General features: G+C 35.5%; 1 protein-coding gene across 1 annotated transcript; it reads right to left on the bottom strand.

Moving 5' to 3' along the window:
* Nucleotides 1–4,632: 4,632 nt before the first annotated feature.
* On the bottom strand, nt 4,633–7,299 carry LOC121242119 (putative receptor protein kinase ZmPK1). Its single transcript, XM_041140028.1, has one exon. It carries the CDS (start codon nt 7,108–7,110, stop codon nt 4,693–4,695), a length of 2,418 nt encoding a protein of 805 aa, XP_040995962.1. The 5' UTR covers nt 7,111–7,299; the 3' UTR covers nt 4,633–4,692.
* Nucleotides 7,300–17,316: the final 10,017 nt, after the last annotated feature.

The following is a 17,316-nucleotide window of genomic DNA, read 5'->3' as shown; positions in this document are numbered from 1 at the left end:
AGAACCTAATTGAAGCTCAAGACAGAATGAAGGCTCAATATGATAAGGCACATACAGAAAGGGAATTTTTAGTTGGGGATTGGGTGTATTTGAGACTGCATCCTTATAGACAGCAATCTTTGGCTATTAGGCAAAATTTCAAACTTTCTCCCAGGTTTTTTGGCCCTTTCCAAGTACAACAAAAGATTAGCACAGTTTCTTACAAGCTGGATCTTCCTCAGCAAACCTGAATTCACCCAATTTTTCATGTTTCATGTTTGAAGAAGAAATTGGGTCAACACATTTCACCTCTTTCTACACCACCTTTAGTTGACATACAAGGTGAATTACTACCAGAGCCTTAACTCATTTTACAAAGAAGGACTAGGAAAAGTAACAATAGACCTCTGGTGGAGATGCTTGTTCAATGGCAAGGGGCTTCCATAGAAGATGCAACCTGAGAATCATATTAGAAGTTGAGAGATAAGTTTCCTCACCTTGTAGGCAAGGTGATCTGAAGCAGAGGGGTACATTATGAGCATAAAGAAACGAGAAGCAAGGGAAATGAAGGGAAGCTGGTAGCAGTGAAGGAAGTAGGAGCTGAAATGGAAAGTGAAGAAGGGACGTTATTCTGTTAGTTGTAATATTAGTCTGTTAGTTGAAATGTGAGTGAAACGTTGTCTGTAAGAGTTAGTGTGACTTAGTTAGGAAATGAATAAAGCAATATGGTGTTGTCTGAGTTAGTGAGTGATTAATTGAAACGTTGTCCTTATAAGCTAGGATTCTTAGGGTTGAAAGATAATACGGTGCGTTTTAATACATTGCTATAAAAAGGAAAACATGAGCCGGGTAGAACCAACTATGAAATTCATTTACATTTCCCTCCAATTATCTTCCTATCTCTTCTCGAACTCTCATCTCTTTCCCTTCTCTAGGTCTTCATTCTTAGAGGTTGACTACCTCAAAACAGTCAGATTACAAGGGCTTATTACACATGTACATATACAAATATAGCACATATGATTTGGTTTTTGGATTGATCAATCCCTCTATATCTTATATTAAGGTTCTTAGTTTCTATGCTTTCAATTTTGGCTTGTTCGTGCCTAGGCAATGTTTGGGTGCTGACATAGGTTAAGCCTAGGTTGCAACCCGGGTGTCACTTTGGTTGCACCAATTAGGCAATGCTTGGACGTTTAGTATAGGCCAAGTTTATCATCAACTAGGGAAAACAAACTGTTTATGGCGGAATGGTCAATGGCAGATTATTTGCATCACGATGACACCTTTCTTATACTTACTTCTTTAGCATTCATGACCTTGGATGATAAGAAGTGATGACTTGGAAGGAACTTCTTTTTTTTTTTTTTTTGGGGGGGGGGGTCTTGTTCCTTATTCTTTTGTGCAGTGTGTGATGATCAAGAGACTATAGGGAATGTTTTGGGTACATCGAAGAATAATGCATCGAGTTGTGACTTGTCATGCAATCGTACTATATCAACTAGCATTACAGATATTGTTTTGTCGCATTATAGAAAGTAATGATGTAACACTCGAACCCAGAAATTGTATGGTTGGACTATGGATATTTTTTTTATTAGAGCTTGATATTTAGGTTATTTTTATTTTTGATTTTTAGGTTATGAATCGAGTAGTGATTTTTTTATTTTGAGCTTTTGGCCGAACAGTTGTGGAACAAGGCCACACCCGCTTGTTTAAACCTTGAAAACCTATCGGTTTATGAGCTAGCAGTTTTCCTCACTCGCACGACTCTATTCCCATCCGCATGCACGTTACTCTCTCATCTTTAGGTTTTTCATTCGGTCATCAATCCATCTATATATTTACATGTTCTTCATCCTCAATGAAAACCTAGTATAACCATTTTTCTTTTTCCTCCTCTCCTCTCGGTTTCCCACTGCCGAAACATAGTTGTTGCCCTCTTCAGCCTTCTCCCCGTCGCTGCCCCCAACAGCCACTCCACACGCAGCAACTCCTCTTTGCAAATAGTCCAACCCGGTCCTCACCCACTCAGAAAACACCACGCCAACCTAACAGGAAGCCTCTGCCTTCCTACTCTGCGTAACGTGCATCGTGTTGCATGCCGCTTGAAGCCATTGCAGCTACCTTCCCGACGAACTTGGTCTATACCTCCATAAGGCGTCGTGATCCACTCAATCATCAGTCGTTTAAACCTCCGCCCTTCACCTCCGTGCCTAGCCGACGCGAGATTAGCAGCCACCTGAGATCGGCAGCCACCTTCTTCTCTGCACCATACGCAGCTCCTCCATTCACGGTAAGTTTCCGTTCTCTCTTTCTCCGTCTCTCCCTCACTATCCGTCTCCCTCACCGTGTTGCTCTCTCCCTCTCAGTGCTCTGTCGAGATCACCACCGTCTGCCTAGCCCCTCGCTATGTCGCACACTGCCGCGTGATTTCTCCTTGAGTAAGCCCTGCCGTACAAGTTATTTGTTTTACATAGGTTTTTGTTGGTTTTCAAAGAATTGAATGAAATTACATTAATACCCTTTACTACATGTTATATTAATGTGCTTTTAAACTTTTATTATATATTAGTACACTCTTATACAATTATGATTACAGAAAATCACTTAAGTATTTTATGATGTTATTAAGTAAAGATTTATTTTAAGAGTAAACAATATTGGTGTAATGTTGTTTTTATACTTTAGATATGATTTAGTCTGATTAAAAATAGTTATGGTTTATTTTAAAATATTTTGAGATAATTATATTATCTAGTATTAAATTTCATAATTTGTTTTCAATAATAAATAGGTCAAACTTTTAAATGTTTTAGTCAAAGTTATTAAATCAACATTGATGTTTGATGATTTGTAATTTTAGGTTTTGAAGAATTAAATAGGTTATTTTAGAAGATTATGATTAAATATCGAAATACGTGATTAATTAAAAATTTACGAGAATTACGTGTTATTTTATAGGTGACGCTTAATTATTATTCGACATTTTAAGGAAAATTTTGAAAAAGTTAAGCAGTCTAGGTAAGCGGGGTTTCTATACTAGACTTTGCATAAAATAAAATGAGCTGAGGTTAATTTTTGAAAAATATACATATTTGGTTATAAAAATAAATTTGAACTACCACAGTTATTTGTTCTGCATTACTCATGAGATTCTGTTTAAGAATAAAGTATTTTCTGTCATGACCGGTGTAGATATGAGCTTATTTTTGACATTCTGTTTCTGAACTTTGAAAAAGAGAGCGAATATGAAATTTTGTGCATAAATTATGTTATGATATGATTTTGTCTGTTCTGAAGATTTTCTGTACTCTGATATGATCTGATGCGATTTATGAAAACCTCTAGCATAACATTCTGTTTCGGTGTCTGTTCCGTTCTGACCTTACCACGGGTGTAAAACTGTGGCCTCTGTTCGGGTTGGTACCAACTTTGTTTCGGGTGCACCCACTTTGGAAACAAAGTGGTTTTCTGCGTGGACTTTCCTATGTGCACACTCGGGGCTCCGAGAATGAATAAGGGGAAGATTCACATTATGTTTCTACTCGATTAGCTACCGGGATTTGCACAACCCTACCACGGGAGTTAATCATGGTATTTGTTCTGATATGATAAGATAAGATGTGGTGTTTTAGTTTATGCTATGCCAAAGGGATTTTGATTATGAATATTTTTGAATTCTTGCTCTGATATTTTTGATAACACGTTCTGATGCTGCATTTTGAAAACATTATTCTGATTCTGCATTCTGAAAGAAAATATTTTGTTCTACATTCTGAACTCTGTAAATGCTCATGTTTACACATTAGTATATGTCATCTACTTACTGAGTTGTTGATAACTCACCCCTTATCTCCAATTATTTTTCAGATAATTTTGATGGTTCAGCTGGAGATCAAGAGTATGAGGTTTTAGCAAGGTGTGATGTCCGTAATGGAATAAGTGTCCGAGGGTACAAGTGCTTATTTGAGAGTCCTAGTTAGAAAAATGTTTTATTTTTAGTTATTTTGATTTGATGAGTTAAGGATATTTTCGAGTTTTGGAGAGTTTTTAATTTATGTTATCGAGAATTTCTTGGTTGTCCCCATAAAGGAACATAGATATTTGGATTGATTAAATGGATTAACATTTTATAGAGTTTTTTGGATTTTATAGTTGTGTTATTGAAGTTTGATGTTAAGTATTAAGAGCTAACTCTCCGGACCTTCGGGATCGGGGCGTTACAAATGATCCAAGATTTATAAGAAGGTCTAACCTAGAAAGTCAATACATATGATGCAACGTACGACTAGTTAAGCATGGGCAAAATCCTAATGGTCCAAGCTGCCATACTAAACTTATTGAGCTCGCTACAATCTAGAGGTGACCAAATTAATTAACAGTATGTAAATACATAAAAAATGAAAATAAAGATACAAAAGCCTAATTCACTTCATAATGCAAAGTTTGACACTTGCGAAAGACATGACAATTTCACATAACATAAAAATCACTCAACACGAAAACAAGGAGAGAATAAAAGAAATTAACACACATCATGCACAACCATTAGGATCAATAGACTCAGTTTGACCCTTTGTTGCATGATGTTCTCACAACCACGCTTACAAGTACACAACTTCATTACTATAAGATAAACGCTTATTCATGATCAATTATTTACTATGAAAACAACTATTTGTTACCGTAAAAAATGGGTACCATTCCCAATTAGAGATTAATACCATGATCATCATTGTGACTATCATTTTCTTGGCATAAAAGCATCTCAGCTACTTGCCTCATGCTGGGTCTTGCGTCTTTCTCTTCCTCTACACATTGCAAAGCAACATTTATCAGAGTTTCCATCTTACCCTCTTCGTAACTGCCTTCCAATATTGGGTCAACGATCTCCTGAACCCAGGAAGCCATTGCAGCCGCTTCATTCCTCTTTTCCCTCACCCAAGCAACCAACCTTTTGGGTTCTGTCTCCCCTCCACTATCTGTAGCTTGGACACCCTTTGTTGGTCCCTTTCCTGTCACCATCTCCAATACAACAATTCCGTAGCTATAAACATCCACTTTGGAGGTGATAGGAAGATTGAAAACCCACTCTGGAGCCATGTACCCTCGGGTTCCTCTTATTCTTGAGAAGCTTGCATTCTCGAGATTTCTATTTTGTAACTTAGACAACCCAAAATCTGCCACCTTTGGTTGATAGTTAGAGTCTAGGAGTATGTTCTGTGGCTTTACATCACAGTGTAAAACCCACTCCAAGCACTCTTCATGCAGATAAGCTAGGCCTTTTGCTGTGCCTGCGGCAATGTCAAACCTTTTCTTCCAATCAAGTGCATGGGATGAGAGGTTTTGGGCTAAAGTACCATGTTCCATGTACTCGTACACCAAAAGCCTACGCTTTCCCTCTGCACAGTACCCCCACATCTCAATTAAGTTCATGTGGTTAATCCTCCCGATGATGCTTACTTCAGCTAGAAATTCACCTTCTCCTTGGTTAGATTCATTGAGACGCTTGATTGCTACGGCTCGATTGTCAGGCAATACCCCTTTGTACACAATTCCTCCTGCACCTCTTCCAATCTCCTCATTAAAATCTTTTGTTGCCTTCTTGAGCTCAACATAAGTAAATCTTCTGAACCCAGTGACAGCAATAAGATAGCCCTGTTTGTCTACACTAGATGCTTGCTGGGGTCTACTCAAGAGACACCACACCAAAAAGATACAGATTATTTCAAGTCCTCCCACTCCACATACAAACCAGAGCATGAATTTTACTATCAGATTTTCCTGGCATCTCTTATACGTTCTGTCCTGTTGCACCGTGCCATTACTTGAGCAATTGAGTTTGAAATCTTGTACATAATTTGCGTAGGAGGAGAAATTGTTTTCAGGTAGCCTTAAATAGAGGTCACCTTGGAAATCTGGGGAACGATATCCATTAAGCAACATCGTCTTGGGGTAGCATTTTGAAAAGCCGTCTTCTCGAGAGAAGGTGAATTGGAACGCTTTGCAGTTGCACAATTGCAAACATAAATTCTTACATTGATCAAATGTGTAATTGGGCAAGTACCCATAATCATAACCAAAGAATTCGACACGGGGTAACAGCAGGAAGCCAGACTCATTTCTATTGCAAGAAAGATGAAACTCTGGTTCGCACCCGTCAGACCAGTCGGTTAGATTTTTTATCTTATATCCTGGGAGGCATGAACATTTCCTATCAGAACCAACAATATAGCTGCAAAGGCTATTTTCCCCGCAAATACCATAAATCTTGCAAGGTCCCTGTATGACTTGCCAAGACACAATCCACGTCTGCCCCTCCTCGTCCCAACTGTACAATCGAACATCACCATCATAATCAATTCTCAGTCTTCTGTGAAGCTTCGGCCCATAGTCGGCTGCCATAAAAGTAAAATCATCAGAAGAACTGAAGTTCCCGAACGTATCAAGCACTGCAATCCGACTGCTGTTGTATGTGGACCTTCCAGCATCGCAGCTCACGAGCCACGGGTCTGGCCAGCATACGCTGGAAACCTCAAGACCGTCATAAAGAAGGCGGAGGGTGTTGTCGTTATCGAAAAAGAGCTTGTAAAAACCAGAGGAATAGTTGGTCTGGCTTCTGGAGGAGATGAGCCTTGTGCTTCTAGTGAGTTGTTGTTGGGGAAGAAGGGTGTCTGTTGGGAAATCAAAGCTTTCCCATAAAGTAACACCTTCCATGTTTCGTAGGACAAGATTACCGGTGTTGCTGAGAGATAAGTTTACTGGGGAGTGTGACTGAGTGTTTGTTGCCCAAACTGTGAACCTTCCAGCGTCGGATAAGATAAGATTACCAGTTTTGAGGAGAGAGAGCTTAGAGCTCCTTCCATTAACGGGGTGATCACGGTTTGCCATCCAGATTACGGTTTGAATCTTGCTGTGGGATGGCTTATTGAACCATATGGCATAACAATAGGCATTATCCCCTACGGAATAAAAGCCAGCAGAGAAAACTCCATCAGGTGATATCAGAATGTCTTCCGATTTCTCAATTGAGAGGGATGTGCCTTCATGAATGGTATCCAGGCTTGAGGATGAGAGTGGGAGAGAAAATGACAAAGATAATAGAAGGAACAAAACTGGCAAATCCATGGTATCGGAGTCCTGGGCAACTCTACTGCTATAAAATGTCGTGTGGAATGAATACGATGTGGTTGCATGTGGCTATATATATAAAACTCAGGGAAAGTATATTGAAGAGTGGGCTAGCTTGGAGAAAAATGAAGAGAAACGAAAAGCAGGTCAGTGGCTGTTTTGAATAGGAGAAATTTGGTTAAAAAGATAAATATATGTTTGGGCAAACCGCACCACGTGCTAAAGATTTTGGAAGCAAATTTTATATTATCATTAAAAAAAAAAAATTATATTATCATCTTTTAAGGATAGTCATGACTCATGACGTCTCCTGCAGGCGAATAAAATAAAATAAAATAAAAAATTGGTCTCATGCAGGCCGGCCTTACGCTTTGTCTAAACGTGAAATGTGAACATATTGATAGCATGCAATTGACGTCTCCTGCCAATTAGCTCACAGACGTACATTTATATATTGCCATGAAAAAGAGAATCGAATGAGACCTATATATCCATAATAAATGTTGTATATTATTTATGAGCAATACCATTTTTATGGGCCGGGTCGGCCTTTCCATGGCAGATATTAATGGACAAACTCATTTCTTCTAAACTCTCGTAGAAAGAAAATTCATATTTAATTTATTTGAAGCTACCACTAGCAAGAGATTGATAATGAATAATTATTTATGTAGTAATGTAAAAAGTGTGAGATGATCATTTGTTTCAAAATATTAAGCAGTTTGAAGTTAGGATTTCTGCTCTGATATCTTGTAAAATCTACATTTATCTAGAATAAAAAGAATTATAAAAATAATAAAAAAGAAAAAAACTTGAAAAGAAAAGGAAGGAATACTTCAATAATTCCAGCAGATAAATCTAGTCGAGTTGATCAATGTGGACAACTCATGATCATTAAGGTTTTGAAAGCTTCTAATTTTTCGTACTACGTACATGAGATAATGTTTCAACTTTGATTAGAATATGTTAATGTAACACCCGGGCCCAAAATTGGTATGGTTGGACTTTAAATTATTTATTTATTTATTTATTGGAGCTTGATTTTTTTTTTTTTAGTTTTTATTTTACGAATTTGAGTAGTGATTTTCTTTTAATTTGGAGATCTTGATTGTTTATTTTATTCTTTTATTCTCCTTGCATGTTTAATTAGTTATTTTTGTTTTTGTTTGTTTTCTTCTCATTTCCGTCTGTTTTTTTTTTCTTTACTCCCGTAGTGTCCCTCTCGCCCACTCCATGCACTCTCACGGCACGTCCGCGCGCACGTCCCTCTCTCTGCTCTCTAGGGTTTTCTTTTCTTGTTTCTCCACTTATATATTTATATTTGTACGTATTCGAAGGATGCTTTCGCCGCTGCCCTCCTACACGAAACCTTAGCTCAGTATATATTTTTTTTCTTCTCCTCTTGGCAAACAGCGCTCGCCCTCTAGCTCGTTCACCACCCTGCCGCGCCCAACCTTTGATTCACGCACACGGAACGACAACCACACTAAGTCCACCACTCAAGCCGGGCGCCACCACCCTCTCCGTGTAAACACCATCTCGGTTGTACCTCCGAAAAACAGAGCACCAGCCCAGGCAGCGAGTCGCCACTTCCCCGGACCCAGTCCACGCAGAACCTCAGCCACGAAGGCACCTCCCAAAGCCTCCATTACCAGCCCGAAAATCCCCTGTTTTAACTGTCCAAAACAAAGCAACCTACAGCCGCTGCAATCACCCCCCACCGAGAGCTTCACCGCATTGTGCCTCCACAGAAACTGCCGGGGAGGACTTTCCCCCACCCCCAGTCCTCCGTACGCTGCCTCAATTTTCCCACAGTAAGCTCGCGCCACTTCTGGTTGAGGGTCCTTTCCTTTCGGTCTCTCTCGTTCTCTCACCGTCTCTCTCTCTCTCTCGCTCCCTCTCTTCCCGTGCGACGCCGTCGAGGAAAGTGATCACCACCTCTGTCCAGCATCTGTCGCACTCCCACGGTGCTGTTGCCTCGAGTTTCTTTCTCGTGGGTATGTCCCTACCGTCACTCGCATTTTTTGCCTTTTCTGATTTTAGTTTTTGCTGTTAATAACAGTTACTTAAAAAGGAAATTGTGGTTGTCTCGAGTAACTGGTAGGAGAAGAACGTTTTTACTGTTTCGCCCGTTTGTTTAAAACATCAACTAAGTTGGTATTTTTTTTTTTAACTGAAATGTGTTTCGGATGAAGGGCATTTATCTATTTATTTATTTTTTTGTTGTTATGTTAACAAAAACTCTAATTTTTTTTTAGAGGAGTTTTGCATGGCGTATTTTATAAGACTTTTAAAGTAGTCTAAATATTCTATTAATTTATAATATATTGTTGGTACTTTAGATATTTTTTGAAGATTACTTTTTATTGAATTCCGCAAATGCCTAAATATTTGCTCGATTAAATCTCTTATTCGGTACGGATTCAACTAAGTGGATATTGGTGATTTTAGATAACGGTGGTATTATAGGAACTATTAGAATTCTAGGTTTTGAGGATTTAAATAAGTTCTTAGGTTCAAATATGAAATACGTGATTGATTGAAAATTTGCGGGAATTACTTGATTATTTGATAGGTGACGATTGTTAATTATCGACATTTTGAGAAAATTTCTGAAAAGCTAAAAAGTCCAGGTAAGCGGGGTTCATATACTAGTTTTGCATAAAACAAATAAAATGAGGTTGACTTTGAGAATAAATGTGTTTATTTTTTTTTGAAAAGAGATGATCTGAAAACAACCTCAGATGTTTATTCTGCATATGCATAAATTCTACATAAGAGAAAGTGTTTTGCTGTCATGACTGGTATAGACATGAGCTAGTTTTGTGCACTTTGTTTCTGAACTATGTAAAAGAGCGAATAAGGAATTCTAAAAGTTTTGTTATGAACAAATGAGAATATTTTGTTTATGTTTATCTCGAACATGTGAAATGATCTGAAGCTTTTCAGTGTTTTGTTTTGATGTGATGTGTCATCTGAAATCCTTGGCATGAAGTTTTGATTCTGTATATGATTGTAATCGGATTTTCGATGAAATCCGTTCTGTTTCTGTTAAGGCCCAGCCACGGGTATAATGGTGGTTTATAACCCTACCACAGGGGTGAAACATGGTATACGGCCCAGCCACGGGTATAATGGTGGTTTATAACCCTACCACGGGGGTGAAACATGGAAAATGGCCCAGCCACGGGTATAATGGTGGTTTATAACCCTACCACGGGGGTTAAACATGGTATTGTCCCGATGTGATATTAAACGATGATAAGATTATAATGTTTCAGTTTATAAATACCAACGGATTCTTTTTTTAGAATAAGTATATTTTTCTGAAAATTTCGCTCTAATATTTTTGTTCAAGTTTTGTTTCTGCATTCTGAAAGTAAATGTTTTGTTCGGCTTATCTAATGTTGTAAATGTTCATATTTACATGCTAGTATATGCTCTCTGCTTACTGAGTTGTTGATAACTCGCTCCCTTATCTCCATAATATTTCAGATGACATTGATGATTCAGCTGAGGATCAGTATTAGAGTTTATGGAGAAGATTAACAGTGAATGGTTGTTGGGTCTCTCGTGGTATTAGTGTTGATGTTGGAAGTTATTTATATTTCTTAAGTTTGCTTCAATGGATTTAGACGGTTTTTGGAGACTTATGTTAATGTTTCATTATTTCTAGTTTGTTATTTGAGACATGAAGATGAGTTGTTTTTATTTGAGTTGCTGGATTGAAAATTTGATAGATGAGTTTATATGGTTTATTTAATTAAAGTATTTACGTTTGATTTGAGGTTTAGGAAAATATATATTCTTGAATTTGGAAGTACTCTAGCCTTGTTAGAGTTGATTATCAGGGTATATGAGTTAACTCTCCGGACCCTCGAGGACGGGGCGTTACTGTTAATCTATTTCTCAAGCTAGGAATTGTCATGACAAATAAGTATAGGGAGTCTCTAATTTCTTCTCAAAGAATCAATTTTCAAATCAAATGCCATCGATGATCATAGTAGAGGTGACTGTTAATATTGCAATCGAGACTGACGATATCCAATGACATATTGTCGACGTCGAGGCATATTTTTCTTTTTTGGTAACATTAATTAATACATGAGAATAAAATGAAATAATACATGCTATATAAACATCCCTTTTTTACAATGATCATCAGCATTATTAGTATGCCACGTGACAATCCACGTTAGTTTTCTAAAGAGAGATTGATAGATATACTTAATTGTATATGTATGTCTTTTATTCTCATTTATCAACGTTACAAATGTTGAAGACTACGGAATGGATTTAAAAAAAGGTGAATACTTAAATACTAATTTTGTAGTTGATCCTATAATAGATATCTCAGAACTCACTAGGACCTATTACTATAATAGTGGAACCTTCCTTGTTATGGTTAGACAGAAAGGTTGTTCTGGTTAAAAATAAAAGTAATCATAAGTTCATAACTGGTAGTCGTATCATCCATTGTGAAATTAGAAAGGCAAATAAGAATTTGTAATTATGTTATTTCAGTTATTTTTCTGTTATTTCTTAATGTGTATATAAACACTAGTTCACTCATTGAGAATCAATCAGATCATTTTTTCATAAAAGGTTTCATTTTCTTCTTCTTTTGTTTCTGTTCTCAAGTTACATTCTGTGCTCATCAGAAAATCAACATGGTATCAGATTGAAATCTCTTGCTTCCTCCAATTCATCTTCATCTTCTCATCTCTAAAATCTTCTACACTTGTACTTTCTTGCAATTTGCATCTCTTTCTTACAGAGTTTTTCTTACACTTTGCTTTCTTGCACTTTCTTGGATAGATTTCTAAAATGGAATCTGTCAATACTGAAACTTCTGTAAATTCTTCTCGTCCTCCCATAAATCCCTCAGATGATTCTTCTAGTCCTTTCTATCTACATCCAAGTGACAATCCTGGAGCTCTTCTTGTCTCAGAAATTTTTGTGGGAGACAACTACATTACTTGGAGTCGATCAATCACCATAGCCTTGATTGTCAAGAACAAGGTAGCCTTTATTGATGGTTCGATCATTGTTCCTTCTACTGATCAGCGTGTTAATCACATTGCTTGGTTGCGTGCCAACAACTTGTTACTTTCTTGGCTCATGAATTCCATTTCTAAAGACATAAGAAATAGCTTGCTTTATATTGCATCTGCTGTGGATCTCTAGAATGAGTTAAAAATTAGATATTTGAGAAGTGATGGCCCAAGAGTTTTTCATCTTGAAAAGTCTCTAGGTTGTATAAACCAACATTCATCATCTATTACAGAGTATTTTAGTGCTTTTAAGACTCTTTGGGATGAATATGTCAGTTATAGACCATTCCCAACATGTACCTGTGGAAAGATGGCTTCTTGCACTTGTGAGTTGTTCAATTTTTTTGCTGCTTCGACGGCAGTCAGATTATGTCTTGAAATTTCTTGTTGGCCTAAATGATTCCTATGTTTAGTAAGGAGTCAATTATTGCTTGCTGTTCCATTGCCTAACATGGCAAAAGTATTTTCTTTACTGCTTCAAGAAGAAAGTCAGAGGTAGCTGACCAATTCTGCAAGCACTGAAACACATGCTTTGTTAGCAACGCCATTTACTCAACCTCATCAGAATATTCAGTCCAAGCTTTCTAAAGAGAAGTCGAAGAAATCTTCACTCCATTGTACTCATTGTGGCTATAATGGCCATACCATTGACAAATGTTTCCAATTGCATGGCTATCCCCTGGATGGACTGGACCTAAGGGAAAAAGAAAACCTCCCTCTGCACATGCAGCCATTTCAACTGAAGAGGTCTACATTCAAAATAGTAATGAGAACCAAAGGTTTTCTTTAATTGCTGAAAAGTTTAATAAGCTTCTAGCACTTGCCAACTCAAATTCATCCACTCAAAATACTAATTCATCTACAGCAGCTGTGAATCTAGTCACTGCCCCTCAATTTTCTAGTAACACTTTTACTCGATGTAATTATGTTTCTACCAAGTTAAATTCTAATTTTTCTTGGATCCTAGATACTGGTGCAACAGATCATATGATCTGTTCACCTCTTCTATATTCCTCTACTCCTACACCAATTACAAGCTTTATTAATCTTCCTAATGGACAAACTGTTCCAGCATCATACATTGGAACAATGAGTATTTCCAGCACATTACATTTAAACAATGTTTTGTGTGTCCCCAGTTTCTCATTCAATCTTTTATCTGTTTCTAAACTAACCAAAGACTTTAATCTTTGTCTATCTTTTTTTGGCACTTATTGCCTTTTACAGGACCAATCAATGAAGAAGATGATTGGGATTGCATTTGAGAAACAAGGGCTTTACCATCTATCTCAAGCTTCCTTGAAAGCTCATTCCTGTTATCAACATTAGTTTAATTCTTCACCATGTTTTGCTTCAGCCACTTCTCAAAATCAGTCAAACCTTTGGCATTACAGATTAGGTCATGTCTCAAATTCTAGAATACATTTTCTTAGACAAATAGACAATTCAATAACGTTTGATTGTACAAATGTCTGTAAAATCTGTCCACTAGCAAAGTAGAAAAAGCTTTCCTTTCCTGTATCACAACATATTTCTAATAAAAAGTTTGAATTGATTCATTGTGATATATGGGGTCCTTTTGCTACTGTTTCATATTGTGGTTTTAAATTTTTCTTAACTATAGTAGATGATTTTACAATATGCACTTGGGTTTTCATGCTTAGAACAAAATCTGAAGTTTCATTTTTATTGCCAAACTTTTGTAAAATGGTTACAACACAATTTGACACTTCTGTCAAAGCCATAAGAACAGACAATGGTTCATAATTCATTCTTACAAATTTTTTTAATGAAAATGGTATTTTGCACCAAAGGAGTTGTGTAGAAACTCCACAACAAAATAGAGTTGTTGAAAGAAAACATCAACATTTATTAAACACAGCTAGAACTTTAATGTTTCAAGCAAACTTACCTCTAACTTTTTGGAGTGACTGTGTGTTGACTGCAGCACATATTATAAATTGAATTACAACCCTTCTTCTTCAAAACAAAACACTTTTTGAAATATTATTTCACAAACCACCTAATCTTTCTCATTTAAAAGTTTTTGGCTGCTTATGCTTTGCATCTACACTTACTAATCACAAACAAAAGTTTGATCCAAGGGCTACTAAATGTCTATTTTTAGGATATCCCTCTGATGTCAAAGGTTACAAACTCATGGACTTGAACACAAATAGAATTCTAATCTCCAGAAATGTTGTGTTTTATGAAACTAATTTCCCATTCAAAGCTCTCCCACTTAACTCTGAATTTTTTTTCCCTCATTCAGAGTTTCAACATGATCCTATATATCCTGTTTTGAAGTCTAAACATGAATAAAAATTACAAAACTATATAAAAATTGTGCCTTATAATTTGTATATATGATTATTGGATAGAAGAAGGGTTGGCAAAATGTGTTTGTTGGATAATTAGGTTAAGAAAAAAAATTAATTGGGAAACAATAACTGAAGTATCAAATTAAATTATTAATTAACATATGGTTAGTGTAATTACAAAATATGAAAGAAAAAATTAAAAATATTATTAAAAAAATAATATTATATTATTATTTTGATGAATCTAATGACTAATTTAATGTGGAGTTATGGATATGGAGGTTTTAGATTTATGAAAAATATGTACTTTTTTTCAAAATTTGAAGATAAATTTGATGAAACCAATACCAATGCTCTAAGAGGCACGAACAATGAAAAGGGCCTGGACTCTATAGTAACCTTTGGTAATTGGTTGGGCTGCTTAGACAAATAATGGTTTGGGCTATAGATGGTTAGAAGTTCTAAACTTAAACCCAATTTACTCAGGCCTTGAAATAAATAAAGAAACTGAAAATCCATCTTGGCCTGTGATGAGTAAAAACAATTCGTAATCATTATCAGTTTTTTGGGCGTGGGTAAATTGGGTTTATTTTGGAAGCTACTGGTCTATGTCCAAGAGAAAATAGAATTGTGCACAATTAAACTTGTTTGGAAATAGATTTCATTTCAAAATTCTCATATCATATCATCCTATCTCTTTCATAAACATAATTCAAATACAAAAATTTCAAACTAAAATAAAAATAAAAAAAATTTAACTTTATCAAATTTCGAAACAAAAATAATATTATAAAACTATATTCTAACAATATTTTAACTTTATAATATTTTTTATTCAACTTTTTCTCTCATTTCCCAAAATCCAAAAAATACTCAAATGAAACTATCTCAATACTATTTATAAACTATTTTACTACTATTCACAAAATTTTTAAATAAAAATAAAAAAAATAAAAAAAATTTAACTTTATCAAATTTCGAAACAAAAATAATATTATAAAACTATATTCTAACAATATTTTAACTTTATAATATTTTTTATTCAACTTTTTCTCTCATTTCTCAAAATCCAAAAAATACTCAAATGAAACTATCTCAATACTATTTATAAACTATTTTACTACTATTCACAAAATTATCATCTCATTTCATTCTCCGAACGAGCCCTGTCTCTTCTTTGCACTATCAAATTGTGGCCTATTATACTTATGTTACCAAATCTCTAAGAAACATTGTCACACCTAGAACTTATAGGATTAGGATGTGAAATTTTTTACTTAGTAAAGGTAGCTTGATAGTAGTAAATTAAACTAAGACTTCTAACAAGGAAGACAGGATATCTGTATGAATTATTATTGTCATAATCCAAACACTGAAAAAAAAACCAAACTTCGTTGTCTTTATTGTTGACCAAAATTACCAAAATCTGGTCTAATTGTTATCATCAATAATTAATACAAAGTCTTAATTGTACTATTTAAATTTTGAAGCAAAGATTAATACCAAGTCATTCTCTCAAAACTCAATTCTAGTAGGACCCTCTTTTGTTAAAACATATGGTAGAATTGATATCTATTGCAAAAGTAAACTTACAAACGGATCGACATTAACTACAAGTGGGTCTTTAAAAAAAAATAAAAGTACCCCCCCCCCCCCCCCCCCCAACGTCATGACATTTGACATGATCTTTGCAAGTGGGCTCTACAATATGCATGCAAAAATGCAGAAATTAATTAATTTAATCTAATACAGTAAACCAGAAAGGACCCAAATCAAATTTTATCATTTTAGAGATGATCATATATTTTATTTTTCCAACTTGGTGCTGTCTTTAAAACTCCTTTATGAGGGAAGGCACTTTGGTTTTATTTCTTCATTGTATGGGTTGTGCTGTTTTTTTATTTTATTTTTAAATTTCCATATAGTATCATGCATCTTCCATACAAGGAAGAAGCATTTAAAAAAATAAAACATTATAGGGCGTCTAGTAGTTAATAAATTTGAAATTTCTTAAGGAGACTATAAGGACTTTGCTTTAATTTTTAATTTTTTTTTTCAATCCTTGTCGTGAAGTGTGTGATGATCGAGACTATAAGGAATGTTTTGGGTACATCAAGGAAGAATAATTTATCCATTTGTAACATGTCAAGCAATCTACATCGACTAGCATTACAAATATTGTTTTGCCGTATTATAGAGAGTAATAGTCCAAAATTTCTGTGAAGCCTAACCCAGAAATACACACATTATTAAAAATAATGATATTTAAAAAAAACAGAATGATGAGACATAGTCAAAGTTACAGAAAAAAAAATTATATAAATAGATTTTATATTTTAGAATTAATTAAATACCATCTAGATTTAAAATTTATAAAAATGTCATCTAAATACAAGAAAATTATAAAAATAGTTCGAAATGGAATAGGACCCGAAATGCCAATTCCGAAAGAAACTTGACTAGAATGGTAGTAACGAACCAGAACAGGCTGAAATTTTGAGTGAAACGAAACGAGAAGGTATAGTGTATCAAATACTACACCGAAAAGGAAAATTCCGGTCAGAATGGCCGGAACGGAACAAAATTTAAAACTTTTATCAATAACCTTCAGCTTGACCCTTTGTTGGATGATAGAATCACAACCAGGCTTCCAAGTACACTGCATATAGCTCCAACACTATAAGAAAAATACTTATTTGTAATTAAGGATTTGCGATGTAACAAACATAGATGTCTTACAAGAATGAGTACCATTTCCAATCATAGATTAACATTATGATCACTGTGACTATCATTTTCTTGGAGTAAAAGCATCTTAGCTACTTGGC

Source organism: Juglans microcarpa x Juglans regia, chromosome 8D (assembly GCF_004785595.1).
Source record: "Juglans microcarpa x Juglans regia isolate MS1-56 chromosome 8D, Jm3101_v1.0, whole genome shotgun sequence".
In the NCBI taxonomy this organism is placed as follows: domain Eukaryota; kingdom Viridiplantae; phylum Streptophyta; class Magnoliopsida; order Fagales; family Juglandaceae; genus Juglans; species Juglans microcarpa x Juglans regia.
Note: the sequence above shows the minus strand (reverse complement) of the source record. Positions and strands in the feature narration are given on the sequence as shown.

What these genes read in the sequence shown, in the direction of transcription:
- LOC121242119 (XM_041140028.1), bottom strand. Translation starts at nt 7,110, where the DNA reads ATGGATTTGCCAGTTTTGTTCCTTCTATTATCTTTGTCATTTTCTCTC.